The sequence below is a fragment of the Martes martes genome (genome assembly GCF_963455335.1).
Source record: "Martes martes genome assembly, chromosome: 8".
In the NCBI taxonomy this organism is placed as follows: domain Eukaryota; kingdom Metazoa; phylum Chordata; class Mammalia; order Carnivora; family Mustelidae; genus Martes; species Martes martes.
The window spans coordinates 49950572-49973733 of record NC_137895.1 but is presented as its reverse complement, the minus strand read 5'-3'; the positions used below and the strand labels follow the sequence as shown (position 1 = coordinate 49973733).

The following is a 23162-nucleotide window of genomic DNA, read 5'->3' as shown; positions in this document are numbered from 1 at the left end:
TCCTGATGCTAGGTTATATTGGGTTCCTGTTATTTGTACTTGATGGTGTCCTCGTATACTGTTGAACTACTGCTCCTCATTTTCCCAATTTAAGCCCTCAAGTTTTCTATTGCATTTTTTGGCATCTATTTAGCTTTCTCGAAGAGTGATAGAAAGGTATCTGAATGGAGGCCCATAAACTTTGTGTTTTACATATTCTTTCATAAATTTATTTCTTTTGTATTTCTAAATAGCTCCTAGTTCCTAGTTTCTTTTAAAAAATGAATGTCTTTTTATTTTAAATGTTTACTTATTGAGGACTTTAGTATCTTAATGAGCTGAATAGCTGAATAATAAGAATAATGATATTATTCTTATTTTATAGAAGGAAAACATAATACAAAGAAATGAAGTCATTGAGTCTAACTTCAAGGGAGATTGGCAAAAGTACAAAATAGGAATCAATATAATCTAATGCCTATCTCAACACATTTTCCATTAGGATTTGATGAATATATTATGTTTAAAAGAATTGATAATCTTTAGGCCAGTACCTGACCCAGAGTCTTAAGGGTTATAGAACATGTTTGTTTGTTTGTTTGTTTGTTTTTAAGATATTATTTATTTATTTGACACACAGAGATTACAAGTAGGCAGAGAGGCAGGCAGAGAGAGAGGAGGAAGCAGGCTCCCTGCTGAGCAGGGAGCCTGATGCGGGGCTTGGTCCCAGGACTCTGGGATCATGACCTGAGCCGAAGACAGAGGCTTCAACCCACTGAGCCACCCAGGTGCCTTAGAACATGTTTAATACTTATATTCAACAAAGAAAATATCAGTGTCTTTGTTACCAAAGTTCTGGTTGACTGAATATTTTCCCATTTAAAATTCCTTTTCTGCTCATATCCTGTTAAAAATTTGACAAAACTAATTTTCTTGGTTTATCAAATATTAAGTCTATGAATGTTAGATTTTTTTTCACAAAAAACAGGGTGGTAAACTATTTTTTAATGGCAATTGACTTACAAAGAGTTTGAAATGCTGATTGGGCCTCTTAGAGTACATAGGCTGTGTTGTATAAGAACTCATTTCATTCCTTTTGAGGAAGAAAAGTTACAAAAGTTATAAAAGAAAAAGTATTACCAAAAAAGGGAAATATGTTTTTTGTTAGAAAAGAAAGTTTCCATTAATATCTGATGGGCAATTATAATTTAAAGAATCCCATATTCTAAGGCACCATTTTTACTTCTCTTTTCTCAAACTGTCATTCTCAATCATTTGACCTTGTGGATACTCAACATTATCGTAACCCAATTAGGAGAACAGGAATGGGAAAAAGCAAAAAAGACCAACATCAGGTAAGACAATTAGAATAGAGAAACTGAGAGCAGAATATTGAAACGAATTGGGTGGCTGGAAAGGAAAGGAGGAAGAACAGAGGATGAAGTAGAGGAAGAAAAGAGAGAAAAAAGAATTGAAAAAGAAATTGAAAAAAAATTGAAAAACCCAAATCAACGTTTGCTCATTTGCTACATAAAGCTAACAAAACTTAGAATAATATGACAGATGTAGTATATAGATAAATATTTTTTCCAAATATAAATGTGTGTCCTTTGATATGGTAACAAGAGCTCATATGCTCATACTTCAGTTTAAAAGTCTGATCCAGAATTTTGGTGTGTTGTGCTCGCTTCGGCAGCACATATACTAAAATTGGAACGATACAGAGAAGATTAGCATGGCCCCTGCGCAAGGATGACAGAATTTTGGTGTGAAACTAGATACAGAGATCAGAACAACTAGCCCAGATGTAGAGGTTAGTATATTTAATAATTAAAAGTATGATTAAAAAAATTAAAAAATAGGGGATATGTGATAGATCTTTCATTAAGTGATTGGGATATTAGATAACTTTAGAAAAAAATAATATTTAAATTCTAAGAAAAAAGTTAAGTCAAAAAAAAACACTTCAATATGTTAAAAATGGGAAACTACTGACAAAAGTTTTTAAAAAAACTGATAAGGATGAATGTCCTTAATATTTAGTTTATACAAACCAATAAAAAATTAAGAGCATATCCAATAGGGAGTGAATAAAGGTAAAAGCATACAATAAAAAATGAAACAGGCTAGTGTTCATATGAAAAAATATTCACTTATACTAGAAATTTTTAAGAGTAAATTAAAATATAAATGCAATTTTCACTTAACAAATCAGAGGGATTAAAAGTGATAATATCTAATATTGACAAGCTCTGGTGAGATAGGTACACTTAAAACATTGCTGGTAGTAATATAAAATAGTATAAATTTTCTGGAGGACAATTTAGAATGATATGCCAAATATTTAAATAAGAACTACATACTTTAATGAAATAAGAAATACAAAGATTTGGGTAAAAGGATATTCATTCCAGTTATTTGTAATAGCACTTTATTGGGAAATGGTTATGCAAACGCAGCATTTATTTTTGAGTGGGCTATGAAGTACGAATTTAACTGAATTTTCCCCATGTGGCTAGTTGACCCAGCATCATACACTGACTAGTTCAACCTTTCCCCACAGATGTAAGATTATACCTGTGTTTCCATATCCACAGTGGTTTGTTTGTAGGTATTCCATTCTCTTCCACTGATCTCTTTATTATCCTATGGCTAATATTACACAGACTTAACAGCATCATTTTAGAATGAGTCTTGATATTGGGTAGAACAAGTTTTTCTGCTTTCCTATTGTTTCAAAAACATTTTGGCCTCCCCTCCTCCCTTTCTTACTCAAAGTACATTTTAGAAATAGCTTAGTAAGGTCCTCCCAAAGATCCTTTTAAGACTTTGGGTAGAATTGAATTTATGGATGCATTTGAGAGAAATGACATCTCTTAGATATTAAGACTTCCCATTCAATAACGTGACATAGGTCTTCATTTAAGTATTTTTTTAATGTATATGCCTGTATCTATATATTTATGTAATGGGCACACACAACTTTTTTTATATTTATTCCTCTCTATTGCTATTATAAACGGTATCCTAAAATTTTAACTTTCTGTTTTTGGCTGATATAAAGAAATGCAACTGATTTTTGTACACTGATCTTATATTTAGCAACTTAGAGACCTCTTAATGTGTTTCCTTCCCGATGGCCCACTTTCCCCTATGTTAGGGGCTATTTGAGAACTCTGAGGTGTGGAAACTGTCGAACATCATTCAGAACATGTGAACTGGGGTGAAGGCAGACAGATGGGTCACCCCTTCCTTTCCTGACTCTGGCAATAATGGAACATGGAGGAATTTCCTCTGAAGTGGTATCTATCCCCATGCGAGAGTGCTTGCCTCTTTGAGGTAGAGTGCTCAGGCCCTATAGACTATTGTTTCCTTCATTTTGGGAGCTGGTTCCTTTTAAGCTTTCAGGTTTTAGTCCACACGTCACCTTTTCACTGACCACCCTACTGGCATCTGAACTCTCCCCTGTATTTTCCTTTATTCCCTATCACAGAATCCAGTTCATACCCTTTATAGCAGGTAATGATCACATATCATGGGTGTATGTTTGATCAAGTTCTTGTTTACTGTCTGTCCTCCCCTCCACTGCAGGCTTCATAACACGCAGGGACCAAATCTGTTTACAGTACTCCTATATTTGTGTTACCTGCCACTTAGCTCAATAAATATTGGTGGACTGAATGAATGATTAGATATATTAAACATCTGTTTAATTTTTAATGTTAATAATATATTGTACCATCATTTAAAATATATTTTACTGTATAATTTTATTTTAACTCCATTACCTTTAACATAGGCATCGCTAGTCCCCATTTGACAAATGAGATAACAAAGGCACAGGGAAATAAGTAACACAGTCCAAATTAACAGCTAGAAATCAATGGAGTGAAAAACAGGGCTCAAATCACCTAACTCCGAATCCCATTCAAAACTATATAACAAAAGAGAAAGAAATAGAAAAGAAGGAGGGAGAGGATACAAGAGAAGATAGATGAGGGAGGAAAGTTCACTTATTTCTGAATTTTCCATGTCAAGGGCATATCATTCAGTTTATTCTGCTAAGAACTCCTTAAATCTCATACTTTAAATCTTTTCAGAAGCTTCATACCTCATTAAAACATTTCAGGATAGTAGATATATTAAGACTTCCAAGCAACACTGTTCTCCATGAATCATACAGAGTGGGAAAGAAAGGAGTTTGCAGTTATAGAGTAAGTCTCTTTTCCTCCAATACGCTTCACCAGTATAAAACTTCCTGGTAAAATCCAGTCAGATAATTATGTCTGATAATTGCAAGAAGTACTTAGAACATGATTTAGTTTCAATTTCAAGTTACAATTCATTATTTTATAACTTTTCCTGCCTTAGTTAAAATTACACAAAACTTTGGCTCTCTCGTAACATTTAAAAGCCAGATGAGAGTATCTTCCAAGTTTTACCATAGTTGTGAGGGTAGAAATAGAATTCATTTCCATTGGAAGCATTATTGAAAGAAAGAATAGTACACTACATTTTGCTAGATATGTCTTCTAAGGTGAGGGAAAGAAAAGCAAAAATAAACTATTGGGACTACATCAAAGTAAAAAGCTTTTACACAGCAAAGGAAACTATCAACAAAACAAAAAGGCTACCTAGTAAATGGGAGAAGATCTGCAAATGGTACATCTGATAAAGGTTAATATACAAAATGTATAAAGAACTTCTACAACTCAACACTGAAAAACCAAATAATCCCACTAAAAATGGGCAGAAGAACTGAACAGACATTTTTCCACAGAAGATATTCAGATACAAACAGACACATGAGACACATAAGAAGATGCTCGACATCACTAATTACCAGTTGGTGAGGATGTGGAAGAGAAGGAACCCTCATGCACTGTGGGTGGGAATGTAAACTGGTGCTTCAGTATGGGGGGGGGGGTTCTTCAAAAAATTAAAAATTGCAATACCCTATGTTCCAATAATTCCACTATTGGGTTTTTACCTAAAGAAGACAAAAACACTAAGTTGATAAGATACATGAACCTTTATGTTTATTGCATTATTTTCAATAGCTAAGATACAGAAACAACCTAAGTGTCCACAGATAGATGAATAGATTAGGAAGGTGTGTTATCTGATGCAGCCATAAAAAAGGATGAGACAGTGCCAGTTGAGACCACATGGATGGACCTAGTGGGCATTCTGCTACATGAAGTGAGTCAGACAAGGCAAATACTGTATGATTTCATTCATAAGTGGAATCTTAAAAAAACAAACAAATGAATAAACAAACAAAAGGCAGAATCAGACCTATAAATACAGAGAACAAACTGATGGTCACCAGAAGGGAAAAGGGTGGGGGGATGGGCAAAATGGGTGAAGGGGAGTGGGAGATGGAGGTTTCCAGTTATGGAATGAACACGTCATGGGATTGAAAGGCGCAGCAGAGGGGATATAATCAAAGGTACTGTAATAGTGCTGCATGGGGACGGATGGTAGCTACAGTTGTGGTGAGCATAGCATTACATACAAGCTTGTCAAATCACTATGTGTACACCTGAAACGAAAGCTACATTGTGTCAGCTCTATTTAAAAAAAATACTACACTCAACAGTATTTGTACTTTAATCAATGATTCTCATTGATTTTAATCAATGATTCCGTATGTCCCCTTTTCTTTCTCTGTTCCTAAATCTAATGATAAGGTGCTTGGTAATTTCCACTGATTCTGATTAGCGAGCTTCACACTGTGAAGTTCCAAGAAGGAAAGAAATCTCCCATTATTCCCAGTCTCCGGGTAGTAAAAGACAAAGCACCAGCCCTTACGTTAATAATACTATTTTTGTGATTTGGCAGGGAAAATACTTTGCTGCCAAAGGGTAATCCACACAGCAGAACTGATAGCTAAGTGAAACGCTCTGACGGAATGGTACCTTATTACAGAAGCTATTGACACAAGAACTCTAACTCGCTGAAAAGTACCACTCACCTCTTCCTGAACCCAACAGAGTAATGATACAGTACTGACGAAATTCTATCCGCTGCAGGAGGACAGAACACTCCATTCTTAATCCAGAGCGGTTTTTCAGGGATGGACAATGACATGACCTAGAGCTTAGTGAGCCCCATGTCAGGACTCAGACATACCCATCACTGAGACATCGTATTCTATCAGCAGTGTTGCTTCTTGTCCGCACTGTTTAAGAATACTCATGGCTTCAGCATGTGTGGTTCCGAGAAGCCGAATTCCATCCACACTGAGCAACCTGTCGCCAGGTTTGATCGTACCCTCTCTGCAGGGGGAACAGAGAAACAGTCTTCGTTAGTGGAACATAATGTGGCTTAGCATTAACCGTCGCTTAGCTAAAGTGGTTCTTTCACGTGTTTGGCCATCCATCCCATTTGCATTTCCTTTTAAGCATCGTTGTGACAGTACGAGAGGAAAGCCGTAACCCTGAGCTGAAAATTGCTGCAATATGAGTGTCAGTAATAAGGAAATGACTGCACATCAGTCAACCACTAAGTCACCCACACTTAACTCTTGGGGCACAAAAGTATGAAATGCACAGTTTTCTTCCCTTTTCTAGGTTTTTGCCAAAATATCCAAAATTGATTTACTAGAGCCTGGCTTTGGAAAACTAGGTAAATGCTACTAGAAAGTAGCATTTATCTAGTTTTCCAAAGCCAGGTGAGCAGAAAAGCCTGCTGATTCCATTCAGTTTATTATCGGTGAACCCAGGTGGGACAGGGAGCACTGGTGAAAAATTTCCCTAGTCTATAAATTTCCCTATTGATTTATCAGGCCATTTTGGCAATCATTAAATTGACTCAGTCTCATATTCCCTATGAGAGAGGGAAATACTATTCTTTCTGCTGTGACACTCAAGGTACTGGAAAAAGATGCCTCAGATATTAGGGTACACCACTAAAATACAGCCCAGGAGCCTCCCAGATCATAACCGCCCTGCCTCAGGGAGGGTCATGAGATGAGAAAACCAAATGGGGGGATTACAAGTTTAGGATTTGAAAGGATAAAAATCTCTTAAATATCTTTCACCTAGATAACTCTCTTAAGAATTTTGACTCTAAATTTTTATATTAAATTTTTAGATTCCATTTCATCCCAAATTAAATTGGTTATACGTTGCTCACAAACTAGTGGCCTGCTTCTGACGTTTTGGTCAACCCCAACCTAAATGTTAATAAGGAACGGAAATGTTATTTACTTCTGGAAAAATCATTGACAAGAGAAACCAATATCTTCGTAGTCTCTTACTTTATATTAAACACAAACTTTTTAGAAAAGTAAGCTAACAGCATGAATTTTGAAGGAAAGGAAACCTGAATTCCTATCCTGGCTCTTCCGTGTATAAGCTAGCTGCCAAGTCACTTAAGCATACCATACCTCAATTTTGTCACCTGTAAGTGTGGATAAAAATACTTCATTTCGTAGGCAGCTGCGAGGATGAAATAAAATAATGTCTGCCAAGCATTTAGTATGCTTCCTGGCACATGGTTAAGTGCTCAATAAATAGTATGTATCATTACTGTTTCTATTGCATAAGAGAAGGTTTAAAAACTGTATCCTCGTTTGAAACATAGTGCAAAGTCTGGGGTAATCAGGGGATTTTTTCCCAACCCCTCAACAATATTGAATAGCAGGAGTTGTGGTCTCCTGCCGTTATGGAATTGACTTTTGCTGTGGGAAATTAATACAAAGACAAGTATCTCCTGAGACAGCTAAGTTGTGAGTTTACTTAGGACCCCCCACCCCATGTTAATGACGTGAAAGGAAAGAGCTGCCCTTTCAAATATTCTAATCAGTAAGGAAGAGATAGCTCTAGACACTGACAACGCTCCTTCCCTCTTACTAAAATCACTTTCAGGGGCGCCTGGGTGGCTCGGTCGGTTAAGCTGCTGCCTTCGGCTCAGGTCACGATCCTGGGGTCCTGGGATTGAGCCCTGCGTCAGGCTCCCTGCTCAGCGGGAAGCCTGCTTCTCCCTCTCCCACTCCCCCTGCTTGTGTTCCCTCTCTCAATGTGTCTCTATCAAATAAATAAATAAAATCTTAAAAAAAAGAAAAAGCCTGAAGACCTTGAAAGACAGGTATTGGTGTCTACATTTTACAGTGGAGGAAACTGAGCTCAGAACCGTTCAGTCACTTGCCAAACACATAGCATAATTAAGGGTCAAGCCTGAAGTCTAACCTTCTTTCTTCTGATTCCACAGCCCGAACAGTTTCAATTTTCCCATTCCAACATATTTGCTTACCCCAGCTTTGTGTAATCTATCTGGACAGCAACACAGAGAGACAACGTTTACCTGTCAGCTGGTCCTCCAGGACGAACGCATGTTATTACAACTGGACGAGATTTATTTCTATCATCGTGTGCTCCTCCTAGCAAAAAAAAAAAAAAGAAAGAAAGAAAGAAAGAAATACAGCTTAACAATGTTTTTGTTAAAAAGAATCACTTACGAAATGCCAGCATGGAACTAACGTACATTTTGTTGCTGTGCAGAGGGAAACATGGAAATTTTTTCCAAAAATCTTCTTCGTTTTATATAGAATGTGCTTTTGAAGTCACAATGTCTCCGCCTCTCAATAAATATAAGGCTGGATTCAGGGGTGATACAGAAAATATTTAACAACTAGGGTCACAAGAGCATGAACTATTGGCGAGTACTAGCCTAATGAGAACAACCAGTTATGAGCAAAGTAAGTGCAGGTGGCTATCCCTGGGGCCAATGAGCCTGGGCTATGACACAGGTGAGTAGGTCTACAACCTGACACAAAGGAAGCAAAAACTGAAGAGGGAAAAAGTATATAAGTACCTAAAGCAAGGAAGAAAAAATTCAAGAGGCTGAAGTCTGTTCCATTAAAGTTGGGCTGTTCAAAAAATCGGGGGCAAATTTGACAGACTATTTCAAAACAACTGCAATGCTTATATGGAGATTTTAGTTCTGTATAAGGACAATTTCTGCTCAAGAATTCTTGGAAACAGAGAAACTTCAAGATGGAAGGTAATTTATTATAAATTCTCTTCTACATCCAGGACCCCTTTGTAAGACTTCCACACTCTGGGCTCCCCCGCCTTTTCTTGAGACCCCCCAGATGGCCTACTTATTAGATTTGAGGAGCTCATTTTACAGTTGGACACATTGTGGTGTTGGAAGCTTCTTTCTAATTATTCATCTGATACCTTCTCCCTTCAGCTTTCATCTCCTGGTCCTTGTTCTATTGTTTAGAGCAGTAACACAAAAATGGATGCTCTCTACTCTAGGAAACACTTTCTGAAAGTAGGAAACAGTGATCATACACTTGTAAAGTCTCAACTTCTTCAGGCTGGACATCTCCACTTTCTTAACTATTCTGCATCTGGCCTGGTTTCTTTATACATTACCATCCTGGCTGCCCGCCTGGGGGTCCCTAGTTTGCCAGTATCTGAAAAGTATGAATATTAACTATCAAATACTCCATCCCTAACGCCTGCCTGGTAGAACAGACTGGCATTTCCCAAACTTGGAACAGGTAGAGAGGTCAACTTAAAGAATCTAGCCCCAACGAAAAATCAAAAGGCATTCACTGCTCCTGATGAACGCAAATGCTTCCTTTCTGCTCACTTCTACTACAAATGATTTATTCAGTCTGGCTGAATGATACGAGCTCCATTTCAGTATCTCATTCTTTCCCTCAGTTTGATGGCTTCTTTCAAAGTTCCTCTTTACTTACAATAGGAAATTCACAACTTCCTCAGAAAAGCATTTTTAAAATGCAAATCATGACAATAAATTACAGCATATGCTTACCCACATTTATATAAATACTATTATGTAATTTCTCTTTGGCAAGATGATCATAAAAAGATAGATCTGTTTTCTCCTGAAGGGATGTTGATTTAGAAAAGGATGGGAGGGCCCAAGACAGTACGAGACTTCCCATAATTTTGATCTGGTCTACATTTAAATCTGTAACAGTGAATGCATGGCAAAGGGTGATATAGCTCTAAATTTCTCGATATGTGGCATTTTATCAGTATTTGAAATAAAGACCACATTTAGCTTATGATTTTCCTAGTTCTAGACATTTGGAGCTGCAAAGCAAAAGAGAGACCACTCAGAGACCAGGAGTATTCTCAATTCTAGTTGCATGTTAGCATCACTCGCCTGGAATGCTTTTTAAAAATATTCATGCAGGGGCCACAATGCAGACCAAATCTGAATATTGGGCTCCATGTATTAGGTGAGTAGACCCTATCTACAATTTTCTAGCTGAGAATGACTGATAAAGTTTCCTCGCCCAAAGTGAAAAGGAACTTAGTGGCAGAGTGCTTTCCCTACTATGCCAAGCCATCTTCCTTAGCTTGGTGGCAAGGGCATTAACTCAAATTTAACTCTGCAAATTTCAGACCAGACATCATTTTTCATTCTATAGGTGAAAGGTTCTATTGTTTGGGGAGTCAAGGTTTTAGAACCTCTCACAAATAGCGTTAGAAATGCAATTCCATTCATCAGGTTAAAGCCCGCTTTATTGTTCCAACACCCATTCTAACTGGTGAAGAAGAAATTCACCAATACGGAATGGAGGTCTTCCGTCTGTGATACTGTCCTCCTGATCCTGTCCTCTTCCTTCCTGAAAGTCCTGGTGTTCTCACTGAAATAAGTTTAGCTCAAAATCCATCGATGCCATGATGTCTTCTCTGCCTTGATAACATCAACCCGCAGTACTTTCTCATTCTGCACCTCTTTTTGGGATGAATCAGGATTCTGAAGGGAGGGGTGGGGGCCACCTTTTGAGCATGGACAACCCTTCAGGTGGGCCTCAAACTACTTTAAAAATATAAATGCTTCCTTTGATTCTCCTGAAAAATTGTACAAAATTCCACAAACTTTTACATTCAACTGATGTACTAAGGGAGTGTTTAAAGCCTACAAAAATGTGGTTTTCATAAACTAAAACTGATTCATTTTTACGAAGGTTTTAAAATCAGTGTAACACTAAGAAGTCTATGTCCACACAAATCTAGGCCACATTCAAGTATTTACTCATTTATTTATTAAGCACCTATGATGTACCAGGTAGTATTCTAGGCTCATCCTAGAAAATGCTTATTCTTCATGCATATACAGATACTTGAAATTCTTGCAAATGGTGGGATGGGCATTTTGTTGACATTATATTGTCGGTTGTCTTGAGGTGGTTATAGATTTCAAATGCTTCCATTCTTTTTTTGTTCCTAATGATAAATTACTGTTGCTTTAGCTCTTTCATTAGCAATTTGATTTGTTATTGATTAACCATATAGCAACTAGTAATGAATATTTGCACCAGCAGTATTTTTTACTGCAGCTTTTCAATAATTAGGGTTGTAGGCATGTAGTTCAAGTGTGTCTTTCTATCATACCTATATTGCAAAAACAGATTTGTATCCACCACCCTCTGAGCCAAAATTACTTGTATACTGACTTTTTATTATATTCTTCTAGTTCTTTTGCACGGCAATGTTGGAATGGTTAAAGATAAATGATGAAGGTACAACGTTCCATCTAAAAATAGGAGCTGGTCAGGAAAAGGTAATAATTGCTGGTCTAAATCACTCAGTGAGTTCCACATTTTCCCTTTTCTCTATCATTCACTTGGGTACTTTATCAACTTATGTCTTAAATTCACTGGATTATAATTCCCTGCAGATAGGGAGCTGTCTTATGACTCCCTAGTACTCGGCCCTCTGCTGACATGCTGACATGCTGACAAGTCCTTAATAAATATATGATTGATTTGCTAGATAACTGGCATGGAATGGAATCTAATGTTTAAAGCTTATTTATTTAAGACAAGTCTATATAAGTGAACACATTTCTTATTCCTTGATGCATGTATGTTTATTAAGATGCTTAATTTTAACTAATGTTTTAATAATTTGGATAAAAATTTGACCTGGTGAAATATAAAATATTATAGGTAAAGATAAAAAAATCAAGAAATGTGAAATGTTAAAAAAATTCCTTGATGCCTACAGAGTTCCCTATTGAAATTTATTGTCACACTAGGAATTACAAGATGTTTATCTGCAGTTTTTAAGGTATGAAACTGCTAATAAGAAAAATAAAATATTGAAAGCCAGAATTACAACTCAGAATTGATGATTTTATAGACAAGTTGGAGTCACTTGAAATCTTTATTATTAATGTCATTCCATAATAAAGTAAGTTAAGCTGATGCACATAGGTTCTCAGGGATTAGATCATCTTCAATCCATTTTTAGAAAGCCACAATAACAAAATGTATTTCAGGAGAAAATATACAAAGTTGCTTAATCCTAGTGTATTAAATCAAATCAAGCCATATTCATCAACGTTTTTGACTCGAAGGTAAAAAAAGTATAAAGGGAAAGCAAAACACATGTTGAAAAGCGGTTAAATCAGTAGGACGAATGAATTGACAAGGTTTACAAACAGTGACTTCTTGCTCTGTATTAATGGGCTGAAAACAAATTTAGGTCATTTGGATTCTTTGATTCCCACTCATTGCTTTATTTTTTAAAATAATGGTGCAAATATTATAAGGTGACTTTATGCATTAGAAACATCTGTTGTTGTTGTTTGGATGACTTTCTAGTTCACTGCTAATATTTCATTGACAAATTCTTCAAGAATATCAGATGATTCATATTTTCCAGCCACCACCTACCTCGTATTACAAAACCAAAGGTATTGCCTTCTTTATGTAATGTGACCTCCACCGTTCGGAAAATAACACTTGATCCTTGAACAGCTGAATGCCAGGAAGAGAGAAAGAAATGTAAGTCTTAAGTCATAAGAACACATCCATTTTTTTTGATGTGGCATAAGACACTACAGATCCCGTTGCAAATTATTTTTATTATGAGTAATCAAGGGGCAATAATTTCTTTTCAAAGACAACATTACAAAAAATACTTGGAATGTCACACAAATACCATAAAATAGTCTGCATAAGTGATTTAGGCTTAGGCCCAAGTGGAGTCAAATTCATGGGTACTTTCTTCCGTCTTATGTAGCCAGCTTGTAAGTAGAACATATAATAATCACATTGTTAAAACTCATATAACAAGAGAGACGATTTTCATATACTCAATAGAATTATTTCCCCTCTGTAAAATTTAAAACCAATTTTGATTTTTGTAGAACTTGAAATAATGTATTTATATTTATTTTTGCAGTTAATATGGGAAGAAAAAGTGCTACTCTCAAATTATCATTAACAAATGACGCTGATGCAGGTAGATTTCCTGACATGATGGATGCATAGCAATTAACAAGGGTAACCCAAATCAAACTTGGAGGGCAAAAAAAAAAATTCTAAGTATATTCAGAATATTACTGCTGTCTAATAAAATAAAGATTAACTTAATTTTATTTAATACCATTAGGCATATGTTGTGTTTGTCTGCTTATTGCTTCTATTTTACAAAATAAAATTGCATGATCAAGTTGATATATCTAATTAATAATGTATACAGTATACGTGTGTAATACAGGGTATAAGTTGCAGAAAGGTATAGTAACTAAATTCTTCTGTGAGATTGTTTTCAGGAAAGTGGTGAGTATTTCTGGTTATATAGTACACCACTGCTGAATTAATAAAAAACAAATTTCTACAAATGAATATTTCATCATTATGGATACAGGGATGTTTTTATTCAGAAAGACAAAAGAATCTGCAAATAGTAGAATTTGATGGTCTTGGATCCTAATCTTGAATTTGTATAATGATAACTAATTATCTGATGCTGTGTTTATTACCAATGGCACACTTTTTACATTGCTATTCGATCTTGAGAACTTTATCACATGAAACTACCAACAAGAGGGGAGCCTGGGTGGCTTAGTCATTTAGGTCTCCAACTCTTGGTTTCAGCTCAGATCATGATCTCATGGGTCATGGGAGTGAGCCCCATGCTGGGTTGGGCACTCAGCCTGGAACCTCCTTGAGGGTCTCTCCCTCTGCCTCCCCCCACCACCATGTGTGTGCTCTCTCTCTCTCTCTCAAATAAATAAACCTTTAAAAAATAAAACTATCCACTAGAAATATATGGGTAGACTAGATATAGGTATAGAGTCTATAGATAGAATTTAATTGCATCTTTTAAAAGAACATTTCTTACCATTTACAGATTTTAATTTAGCATTAGTTACAACTATTTTTAATTATCAGAAATTCTGAATCCTCAAAGGAATAAACGTGATTATGAAAAGTACACAGTTAAATTCACAAAACTGCACACAACGGGCTGGGATATAAAGTACAACATGAACCTGGACCTGCTGAAAAACAATATAAACCTACAGCTGAACAAATGTTTTGGTATACTGCTGATTTAATTAAATGTCATACTCTTGCTATCCGGGGAATTTTAGTTCATTTTAATCAGCTAGGAACAGTACATTGAAATAGCTGAAACTGTTGAGGTACAGTTTTAATTAAATGAAAAAAAATTGAGTTCAAACCAAATGTTTTCTTATTTCCATGACCCAATAAGCCACTTGAAGTAATTGGTTAAGAACACGATCTTTTTGTTCTACTGGAACAAATAGAAAGGAAAGGAAAAGATATGGGGAGACATAATTAATGAGCATTTACTGTGTGTCAGAGAATCTGCAGAATGGTTTATAAATATTATTTCATTTAATCATTAAATCAACTTTCAATTATATACCACCAAATTTTAATTCTGGACCACCTGTCCTTGTTGGCTGGGTGTCTGTTCTGGGAATGAAAGACACCATAATTTTAATTTTGCTTGAGCTAAATCTTGCTGACCACAACATCTTACAATCAAATCTAGAGTCAACAGAAAGACTTTTAGGATTGTCTACAGCTTTAGATTATCCACACTCTTGCTGTTCCTCATTTACAAAACTAAATGTGAATGTTGATTGTATTTTGATATACTTAATGAAATAGATTTGGTCTTCATAATTTTTGTTTGCATGACTAGATCTTGGTGACCGGGTTTGCATATTCAGTAGCTGGACACCCTATATTGACACATGAATTGTATTCATTACTTCACATTTGCATATGTGGACATATGGACATATCGATATGCTCTAAGTAAGGGGCTTCCCCAAAGAATGAAATCTAGTACACAAAAGGGTTAGATTGAAATGAATTTTGCCATGCAAAAACTGTTGTATTGTTGTCCCTTGTTTCCATCTATGAAATTGTATTATTTTACTATGGCAGATAAGATTTTTCTAAATTATATACTACGCCCCGCCTCCCCAACTTCTACCTCAACAGCAGAATAGAAGTTGGATACTTTTCCTCCTCATTATCTCATTGTGTTGGCCTTCTGTGTGACTTGCTTTGGGCAATAGGATGTTAAGAGATGTAAAAAAAGGTTCAGAAGGTGCTCAGGGAGGTGGGCTTGTCCTGTTTTCCCTTCACCATTGTCACAGGTGGAGGAAGAGCTTTCTCTGGGTAGCTTCTGCTTCCTCACACTGAATCCCAGGATGAACTACATGGAGGGGATCTGAGACTGCTTCCCCAGTTCCCCATCATTATCTTCATCATCATTATCATCAATTACCTGTCTCTCTTAGAACTGGAATTGAGAAGTAAGGAGGCCATCTCAGGGACATGCTTTTTAGTTTGTTTGTTTTAAAGATTTTTAATTTATTTTTTTGACACAGAGAGACACAGCGAAAGAGGGAACACAAGCAGGGGGAGTGGGAGAGGGAGAACTAGGCTTCCCACTGAGCAGGGAGCCCGATGCAGGGCTCGATCCCAGGACCCTGGGATCATGACCTGAGCTGAAGACAGACACTTAACGAGTAAGCCACCCAGACACCCCTCAGGGGCACGTTTTAACACATTTATTTGAATTAAAGAAGTCCCTTTTCTGAGAGAAAGCTAGTCTGATTTAGCTGATGGTGTAACAGTGAGGACTGCCTTTGCCAATCAGATGCCGTGGCGGACGTTTTCCATAAAATAAATGAAGCAAATGTGTAGCACCAAGGTCTGACTGGAAACACCATTTAAAGACATATAAATATTATGCCAGAAACTACATCCTCTCCAATTATTTAGGCTCATGATAAGGAATGTTAGGTGCCAACTAAAAAAATGAATGACAATTATGTAATATTTCAAAATCCTTTAAGGGGTTATGTCACCGTAAAATATGAAGGCACCGCTCCAGACCAAGTTTAATACATAAATACCTAAGATATGGATTGGTAATAGCCTCTCTATATACAAAACACCACATAATTTTTAAGTCGAAAAGAACTTCAGAGCTCATGTAGGTCAACCATTCCTTTTTCATAAAGAATCTGAATCTTAAAGCAGGTAAGTGGTTTGTATAAGGTCCAACTTCCATTTCTTCTCTATCAGATCACATACACGCAGACACATGCCCACGTGTATCTTTCCTCCACTTCCTCCTGGACTCTGGGGGTGGCTGAGCCTCAAACTGCAGTGACTCTTGAGAGAGCTTCCAGTCTCGGCCTCTGGAGGCTTATCTCTCGGCAATCAGCTCTTCTCCCCAGGTCCTCCCGCAGCGGCCTGCTCCTGCTAGCTGTCTGAGCTCAGCGAAGGGGCTGCTTATTAATCCCTTCCATCTCCCTGAACTCAAAGATCTTATTAATTTATCCAAATATAATAGAGACAGAGAAAATCTGCAGAGGATAGATCTCTTCCATCTGATTTCTACCGTCGCATTCACACTTTTGTTTTTTAAAAATATCTTTTCCCCTTTTCCCATCAGCTTTAATGCATGAGGAAGGAAAAGCTGGTATAATCACCAAGTCAGGATAGTTTTGAATCCCCGTATATGTCTGACCCCTACTGTCTCCTGTTTAACTTTACTAAAGCTGTATTTATTCAGGATGTCACCTCGCTTTTGGAAAATTATAACACCCTTTGGGCTTATAGCCTCTTACCTATTCTCCATTTGGCTCCCTAAAATGATAACTCTAAAAACTCAAATATGACGATGATGATCCTTGGCTTTAAAAGCTGTTAAAGGCTCCTTATCGCCCACCTGATAGCATCCAAGCTCCACCAATATGGTTTCCAAGACCCTCCACCATATTGTTCCTATTTACCTTGTTGGTCGTATCCCCCTCCTGGTCTTCGCTTTCCCTTTGTGCTTCAGCAACTCCAGTGTGTTTGTGGTTCCAACCTGTGCGCTGGGCTATGTTCTTACTTCCTTGCTGTACCCTCTGCCTAAAATGTTCCTTTTCTTAGTGGACCTGCAGAACCTCCTTCAGATCCTCTGAAACCCCTAGTTCTACATAACCCCTAACTCCGCAAATCTCCATTCCTGGCCTTACCCCTGGACAGCTATTCTAAGAGTTCTTTTCAGGAAGAGGTTGTGTTTTATTGATATTTATATCCCCAGTGGAATAAAAATGGTTAATCAAAGAGTATTAGCTCTAGATATCTGGATTCTCTTAACTCCTTGGTGATGGTCTGAGATAGTGATTTCAAAACAAATGGACTCTTTTGAAGTTCAAGAAAACATAGTACTTTAGTGTAATCATGGCTAATCATGGTAATGATGGCTGACAGGCACTATGGCTTGCTAAGCGCATGGTGATGACCTAAATACATGATAACAGCCTTGAATTCCTATCAAAATTCTACACTTACTATAGCCATTTTACAGATGAGAAACCTAAGACTAGGAGAACTTAAATAACAAAGCGAGAAAGGGGAAAACTGACATTTAACCAGTGACACAGTCTAAGCTCTCAATGCTCAATTCTACTGCTTACTCTTGCTGAAGATGAAAAATGGTATAGCAAGGTTTTTGAACACAGACTTCAATGGATTTTGTTATAAAAACACTATTGCATTTTTGGTGTTAGGTTTTATGTTAGGAATAAAAACTCATGATTGGTCATATACACTCAATCCTCGAGTGTTCTCATCTGGTCCCAAAGCTTCAAATACCTTCTATGTTCCCATTACTCGAAATGTACATTTCCAGCTCAGATCCTTCTTCCAAACTCCTAACCCCAACTCCAGTTCTTTTCTTGACATCGCCTTTCTGCACATCAAATAGACACCTCCACGGTAGCATTTCAAACAATGAACTTCTGATCTTCTCCTCACAAATCAGCTCTGCCCACATTCTTGCCCACCCCCCATTAATGGCAACCCTACGTTTTAGTTGCTCAGGCTCAAAATCTCAGGTGGTCCTTGACTGCTCTATTTCTGCACAACCCACATCAAATATATCGAGAAATCCTGTTGGCTCTACCTTCAAAGTGATCAAGAATGTACCTGCTTTTTCCCTACCTCCACCTCCGTCTCTCACCTGGACCACTGTAACAGCCCCCCAACTGGCCTCCCAGGGTCTCCCCACTGCCACTGCAGTGTCTTCTCAACACAGCAGCCAGAGGAAGCCTTTGAAAATAGACATCAGATCAGGTCCCTCCTTTGCCCCAAATCATACAATGCCTTCCCCTAACACTCAGAGCAAAACTTAAGGTCCTCCCGGTGACCTACAGATAGACCCCATCCTTTATATTTCTGATCTCCTCTCCTAACTTTTCTTCTTTCTTTCGCTCCAGCCCAATCACCCTTAACGTTTCTACCACAACCCCAGTATATTTCTGCCTTGAATCTCAGCACTGGCTGTTTCTCTTTCTGCAGTCCTCTTCCCCCAGAAATGCACCCAGCTATGTTTCTCACCTCCTTCGAGTCATTGGCTAGTGTCTCTCTCTCAGTGACGCTGTTCCTAACCACCCCATTCAAAATGGTAATCTTACCCCTCTCTCAGCACTCCCAATCCCTCTCCCGACTCTTTCCTTTCCCCCATAGCATTCACAACCCCTGGCATTCATACTATCTTGTCTCCTTCCTATTGTGATCCTATTTTGTTATCTGTCTTCCTCTGTCAGAATGTACAGAGCGGTGGCTGCATTGTAGCAAATGCTCAAGAAGACACTGCTGAACAAATGAGCTATTATCAGTTATTAATATTCAACTTGAGTTCTCACCGGGAGAGAAAAGCAAAGAGCTTTCTTAGGGTAGCGTTTGTATTAATAACATTAACAGGAGAGAAAGTGCTAGAACAGCCCAGCTCAAATGCAGGATGGCAGTAACACAGAGCATATGTCTATATCACCGTGAATAAACGTATGGACTTTGGAGTCAGGGAGTCTGGGTTCACATCCTGACTTGGCTGCCTATGTATTTGGGAAAGATACTTAACTTAAGCCTCTATAAAATGAGAATAATAATAATAACAATGCCCGATTAATTAATTAATTAATTAATGCCGATTAATTTGTGTATTGGTTATTATTTTTTATATATTTATTATGTATTTATTTATTTATTATTTATATTATTTATTACTATTTTTATGGCGTCAGGCACTGTTCTCATTGCTCTACGAACACTAACTCACTTAATCCTCACGACAGATCTATGGGTAAGAACGAGTATCATGCCCATTACCCAGATATGGGAACTGTGACATGGAAAGCTTAAGTAACTTTCTCAAAGGCATGCAGTTAGTTAAAGGTGAAGCTGGGGTTTGGGCGTGGCTATGAGACCCCAAAGTTCAGCTCTGCTATGGTGACCCCCTTATGATGAGGATTAAGTGTATCTGTGCAAGTCAGGTTTCTTATCATGCTGGAGATTTAGTAAGTTCCGAAAATGTGTGGTTCTATTACTATTATTGTTACTTGATAATAATGAGTTCTGAATCTATTTTTATGGTTCAGAAATTAACATAACTATAGAAGAATCAACATAAAACACACCAAACATGCTTTTCCTGGTCACTAAGTACAAAGCCTGGATGGAAGTGAATGCATAGAACTTATAAATATGTTGACTGTTTATGAAAGTAGCTTAAATGGCAAATATGATGCACACAGATCACCTTAATGGAACACAAATCCTATATAATTTTATGGTTATCTGTGCTCTTTTTAATTCTTCCAGAGTGGGTTATAGGTTTATCAATTCAAATAATTTCTAAATACCAAGAAACCCTGCTCTGTCATTCCTGTACCGAGACAATGTTGGCCAAAGGGGGGGGGGAATGGAGAACCCATTGTTTTAGGCAAAAACATGGCCCAGCTGTTCTGCCCCAGAGTTGCGATTACTTACAGACTGGCGGCAGCTCATACTCGACTTCAAGAACCACTCTTTCGCCGACGTTCTTCAGCAAGCTGATGATCTCATCATGGCGGAATTTGGCCAGGTTGATCCCATTCACTGCTTTGATGTAGTCCCCCACATCCAGCTGGTCACTTCTGCAACACAGGGAATGTCGCTTCAGCGGACCCATCCTCTCTACGGGCCTGACTATGTTTTCCACATTCCCTTCGTGAAAATTCACGCAAGCCCCCAAGGCCTGTGTGGCCAGAGCCCCTGCCTTCTAGGGTGCGGCTGTCCCCTCTCCCCGCCCCCAGCCCCAGGAGTAGGAGTAGAGCTGAAGGTGGATGAGAGATTCAGCGATCCCTCCCCTGCTGACCGGGATACTTTGAAAGCCCTCTACAGCATCTGCTGTGGTCTCTAATTTCCCCCTAACCCATTGCATCTTTTATTTTTAAAGAGCACCATGACACAAAATAAAGAGGTTTCTGGTTGTTGTTTGGTTGCTCTGCTTGTAAAGAGTTGGTTCTCTAGGAACAGAGTATCCAGATCCCGGCACGCCAGGGATAAAAGGGACTTTTTCTTCCTTTTTATCTCTACCATTTTTGCTGCCGGCCTCCCGGACATTTCCTAGCTCTCAAGATCTTCCCTGGGAGTTTGCTGAGGGCTAAGGAAAGGGTCAGCTTCTTTTGCTACTTATTGCTTACAGCAGGATTAAAAAAAAAAAAAGAAAAAGAAAAAGAACAAATTACAATGAGAGCATTGGGTTTCAGTACCGTTCTTGCCTCTCTCTGGCACCATAAGAGGACTGTGGCTCATTTGGGGGTTTTAGGCAGACTTTATTTCTAAGGCAAGAGCAGGCAGTGAGACCAAAGACAGTCCTTACAATCTGCATCACGAATGAGGACCTTCAGTAATACTCTGTCCCCAAACAGAAACACCTAAATGCATTTATTTTCTATAAGTCCAGCTCGAACCATTCCTCTTCGGCGAACTCTCCTAATCTGCTCCAGCCTGCGGTCCCTCCATGCTACCCCTCCTCCCTCGGGTTTACTCTTTCTCACTGGACAACTTAGCGACCTAAGGCTCCGTGACAATGCTCACCTTGTCGCTTTTTACTATCATGCAATGTTGTTACTGTTGCCACGCTTTTCACGCTTTTTATACCTATCTCCTCTAGTAAATTATAAGCCCCCCCTAGGGTAGGGATCTTATCTGTAATTATTTTAGTTTACTACTTGGAAAATGGTAGTGCCTTCAACAATGAATAGTTGGGCACTGGTCATGTGACCGGTACAGCACCACCTTTAATTATGGCATCAATACAACTGAAGATGGCATTTTTCCCCTCTATGTGCTCTTGCTTCCGGGCTATGTAGGAAAAAGTTCTGGAGATATACGAAGCCCTAGCATCACAGATGGGCCACGACCGTTATAAAATAAAGGAGGCCGTGGGGGTGCAAAGAAGGCTCTCTCCTCCTGAGAAAAGGAGATTAAGGTGCTTGTGTTGACATCAGCCTACTTTATAAACAATACCCAGATTATGGAGCAATCAATTAGATGAAGCTCATATATTGTACAAACAAGCTGATCATCCAAAGTAAGCACCATTCTCGATGATACTTTATAAAGCAAGAACTCTAAAACTTAATTTGTGATTTCGTGGACAAGACTATCAGTGTCCAGGATATAAGACCCATGAACTTCACTTGTAATGAAGCCTGATTGCCCCATCTAAAGTACTTGGTGACTCCGTCTATAAAGCGAGCCCTCCTGTACCCAGCAAGCAAGACATTCTGGCTTTGGCCATGACTAGGCCAATGTGCCGTTCATCAGAACAAGGACACCGTGAGATGTCTTCATCTAAGCTTTCTATCCTTTTGGAAGTTGTGTCTTTGTCTTGATGAAAGGGAAGCTCTCACAGGTAGAAAAGTAGAGACGATGTGGGACAAGCGGAACTGTCACTCAGACACTCGGAGCTGGCCTCCCTCCTCCTCTAGGCTCACCACATCCCTCCACGCCAGGCTCCCCAGTGCCCATTATATGGATCATCTGTCCCGTTTCTGTGATCGGAGTGACTCAATCCCACAGCAGCCTGTCTGTTGTTCAGCGGCACAGTTGGGGACGACAGCCACACAGGTTTTTTAAAATGAAAGTCTTCTGAGGGCCTGGTGGCTCCCGGGTGACTCGGTACAGGCCAGAAAAGCTTCTGAAAACATGCCCCAGTACGCTTCTGCCCGGCAGAAGGCAGCTGTCATATTTATTTATTAGTGACCTTTTCTGATGGAGCCTCAATTTTCACATTAATCACCCCCCTGTGTTCCTTTTCCTACATCCCCCTGAGATGCAGTTACCTAGCAGCAATTCCTCCTTGCCGGAGGTTCGAGACTCTGGGCTTGCCGTCCTTGTCAACTCCGCCCGATACCGTCAGCCCGAGGGTGGTGCCCTCCTTCTTCATCAGCTCAACCACAGTGGAGCCTTTGAATTCCTCTGTGAAAAGAAAAGCATTTGCCTTATTAAATGACAGTCGAAGCATGAGATACTGTTGCGCCTGGTGAAGTGTCTCCTTCCCATAAACTCTCCCTGCTTTTTCTTTTATGAGAAAAGATCTGCAGCCTCTTTTCCACCGCAATTTGCAGAGTATCTCAGAAAGACGTCCATGCAGGTTAAGCGGAGAAGATATTCCATTAGAGGTTATTAAAATGGGTACCAGTGGGGTAGTTCCATCTAGGGTCACAATAAAGAGGCCAGCATGGATTATATGCAAATGACAATATCTGCCCTTTGTTTTCTGCTGTTCTCAAGCGACTTTCTTGGGTTTCTCTCCTTGCAACTCCAACGGGAAGAATTGAGAGTTGCAAGATAAGGGCCTAGAACAGAGTTTTAAGTAATGATACAACAAGAATGATTTTAAATAATAATATATATTATGCAGCAGCAAACTCCAAGCTTTTGGTACGATTCGGCTGAATACAGCAATGGACACAAGAGAAGAGAGCTGTCTATAGGTTCAAGAAAAATATTCCTTTGAGAGGCAGGGCAAAGGTCGTGGTGGGGAGGGAGGGAAAAAATGAAACAAGATGGGACTGGG

The 23162-nt window shown here is 38.5% G+C and overlaps 1 protein-coding gene across 1 annotated transcript in view; it reads right to left on the bottom strand.

Annotated features, from left to right (window-relative positions):
* Positions 1-23162, bottom strand: part of GRIP1 (glutamate receptor interacting protein 1) — a gene marked incomplete at its 5' end in the record, with an annotated part of 234870 nt that overhangs the window by 126171 nt on the left and 85537 nt on the right. Inside the window, 5 exons of the mRNA XM_080810212.1 lie at positions 6115-6260; positions 8290-8365; positions 12656-12739; positions 20084-20229; positions 22426-22561. Coding sequence (XP_080666338.1) covers positions 6115-6260; positions 8290-8365; positions 12656-12739; positions 20084-20229; positions 22426-22561 — 588 coding nt within the window. The remainder of the gene's footprint in view (positions 1-6114; positions 6261-8289; positions 8366-12655; positions 12740-20083; positions 20230-22425; positions 22562-23162) is intronic.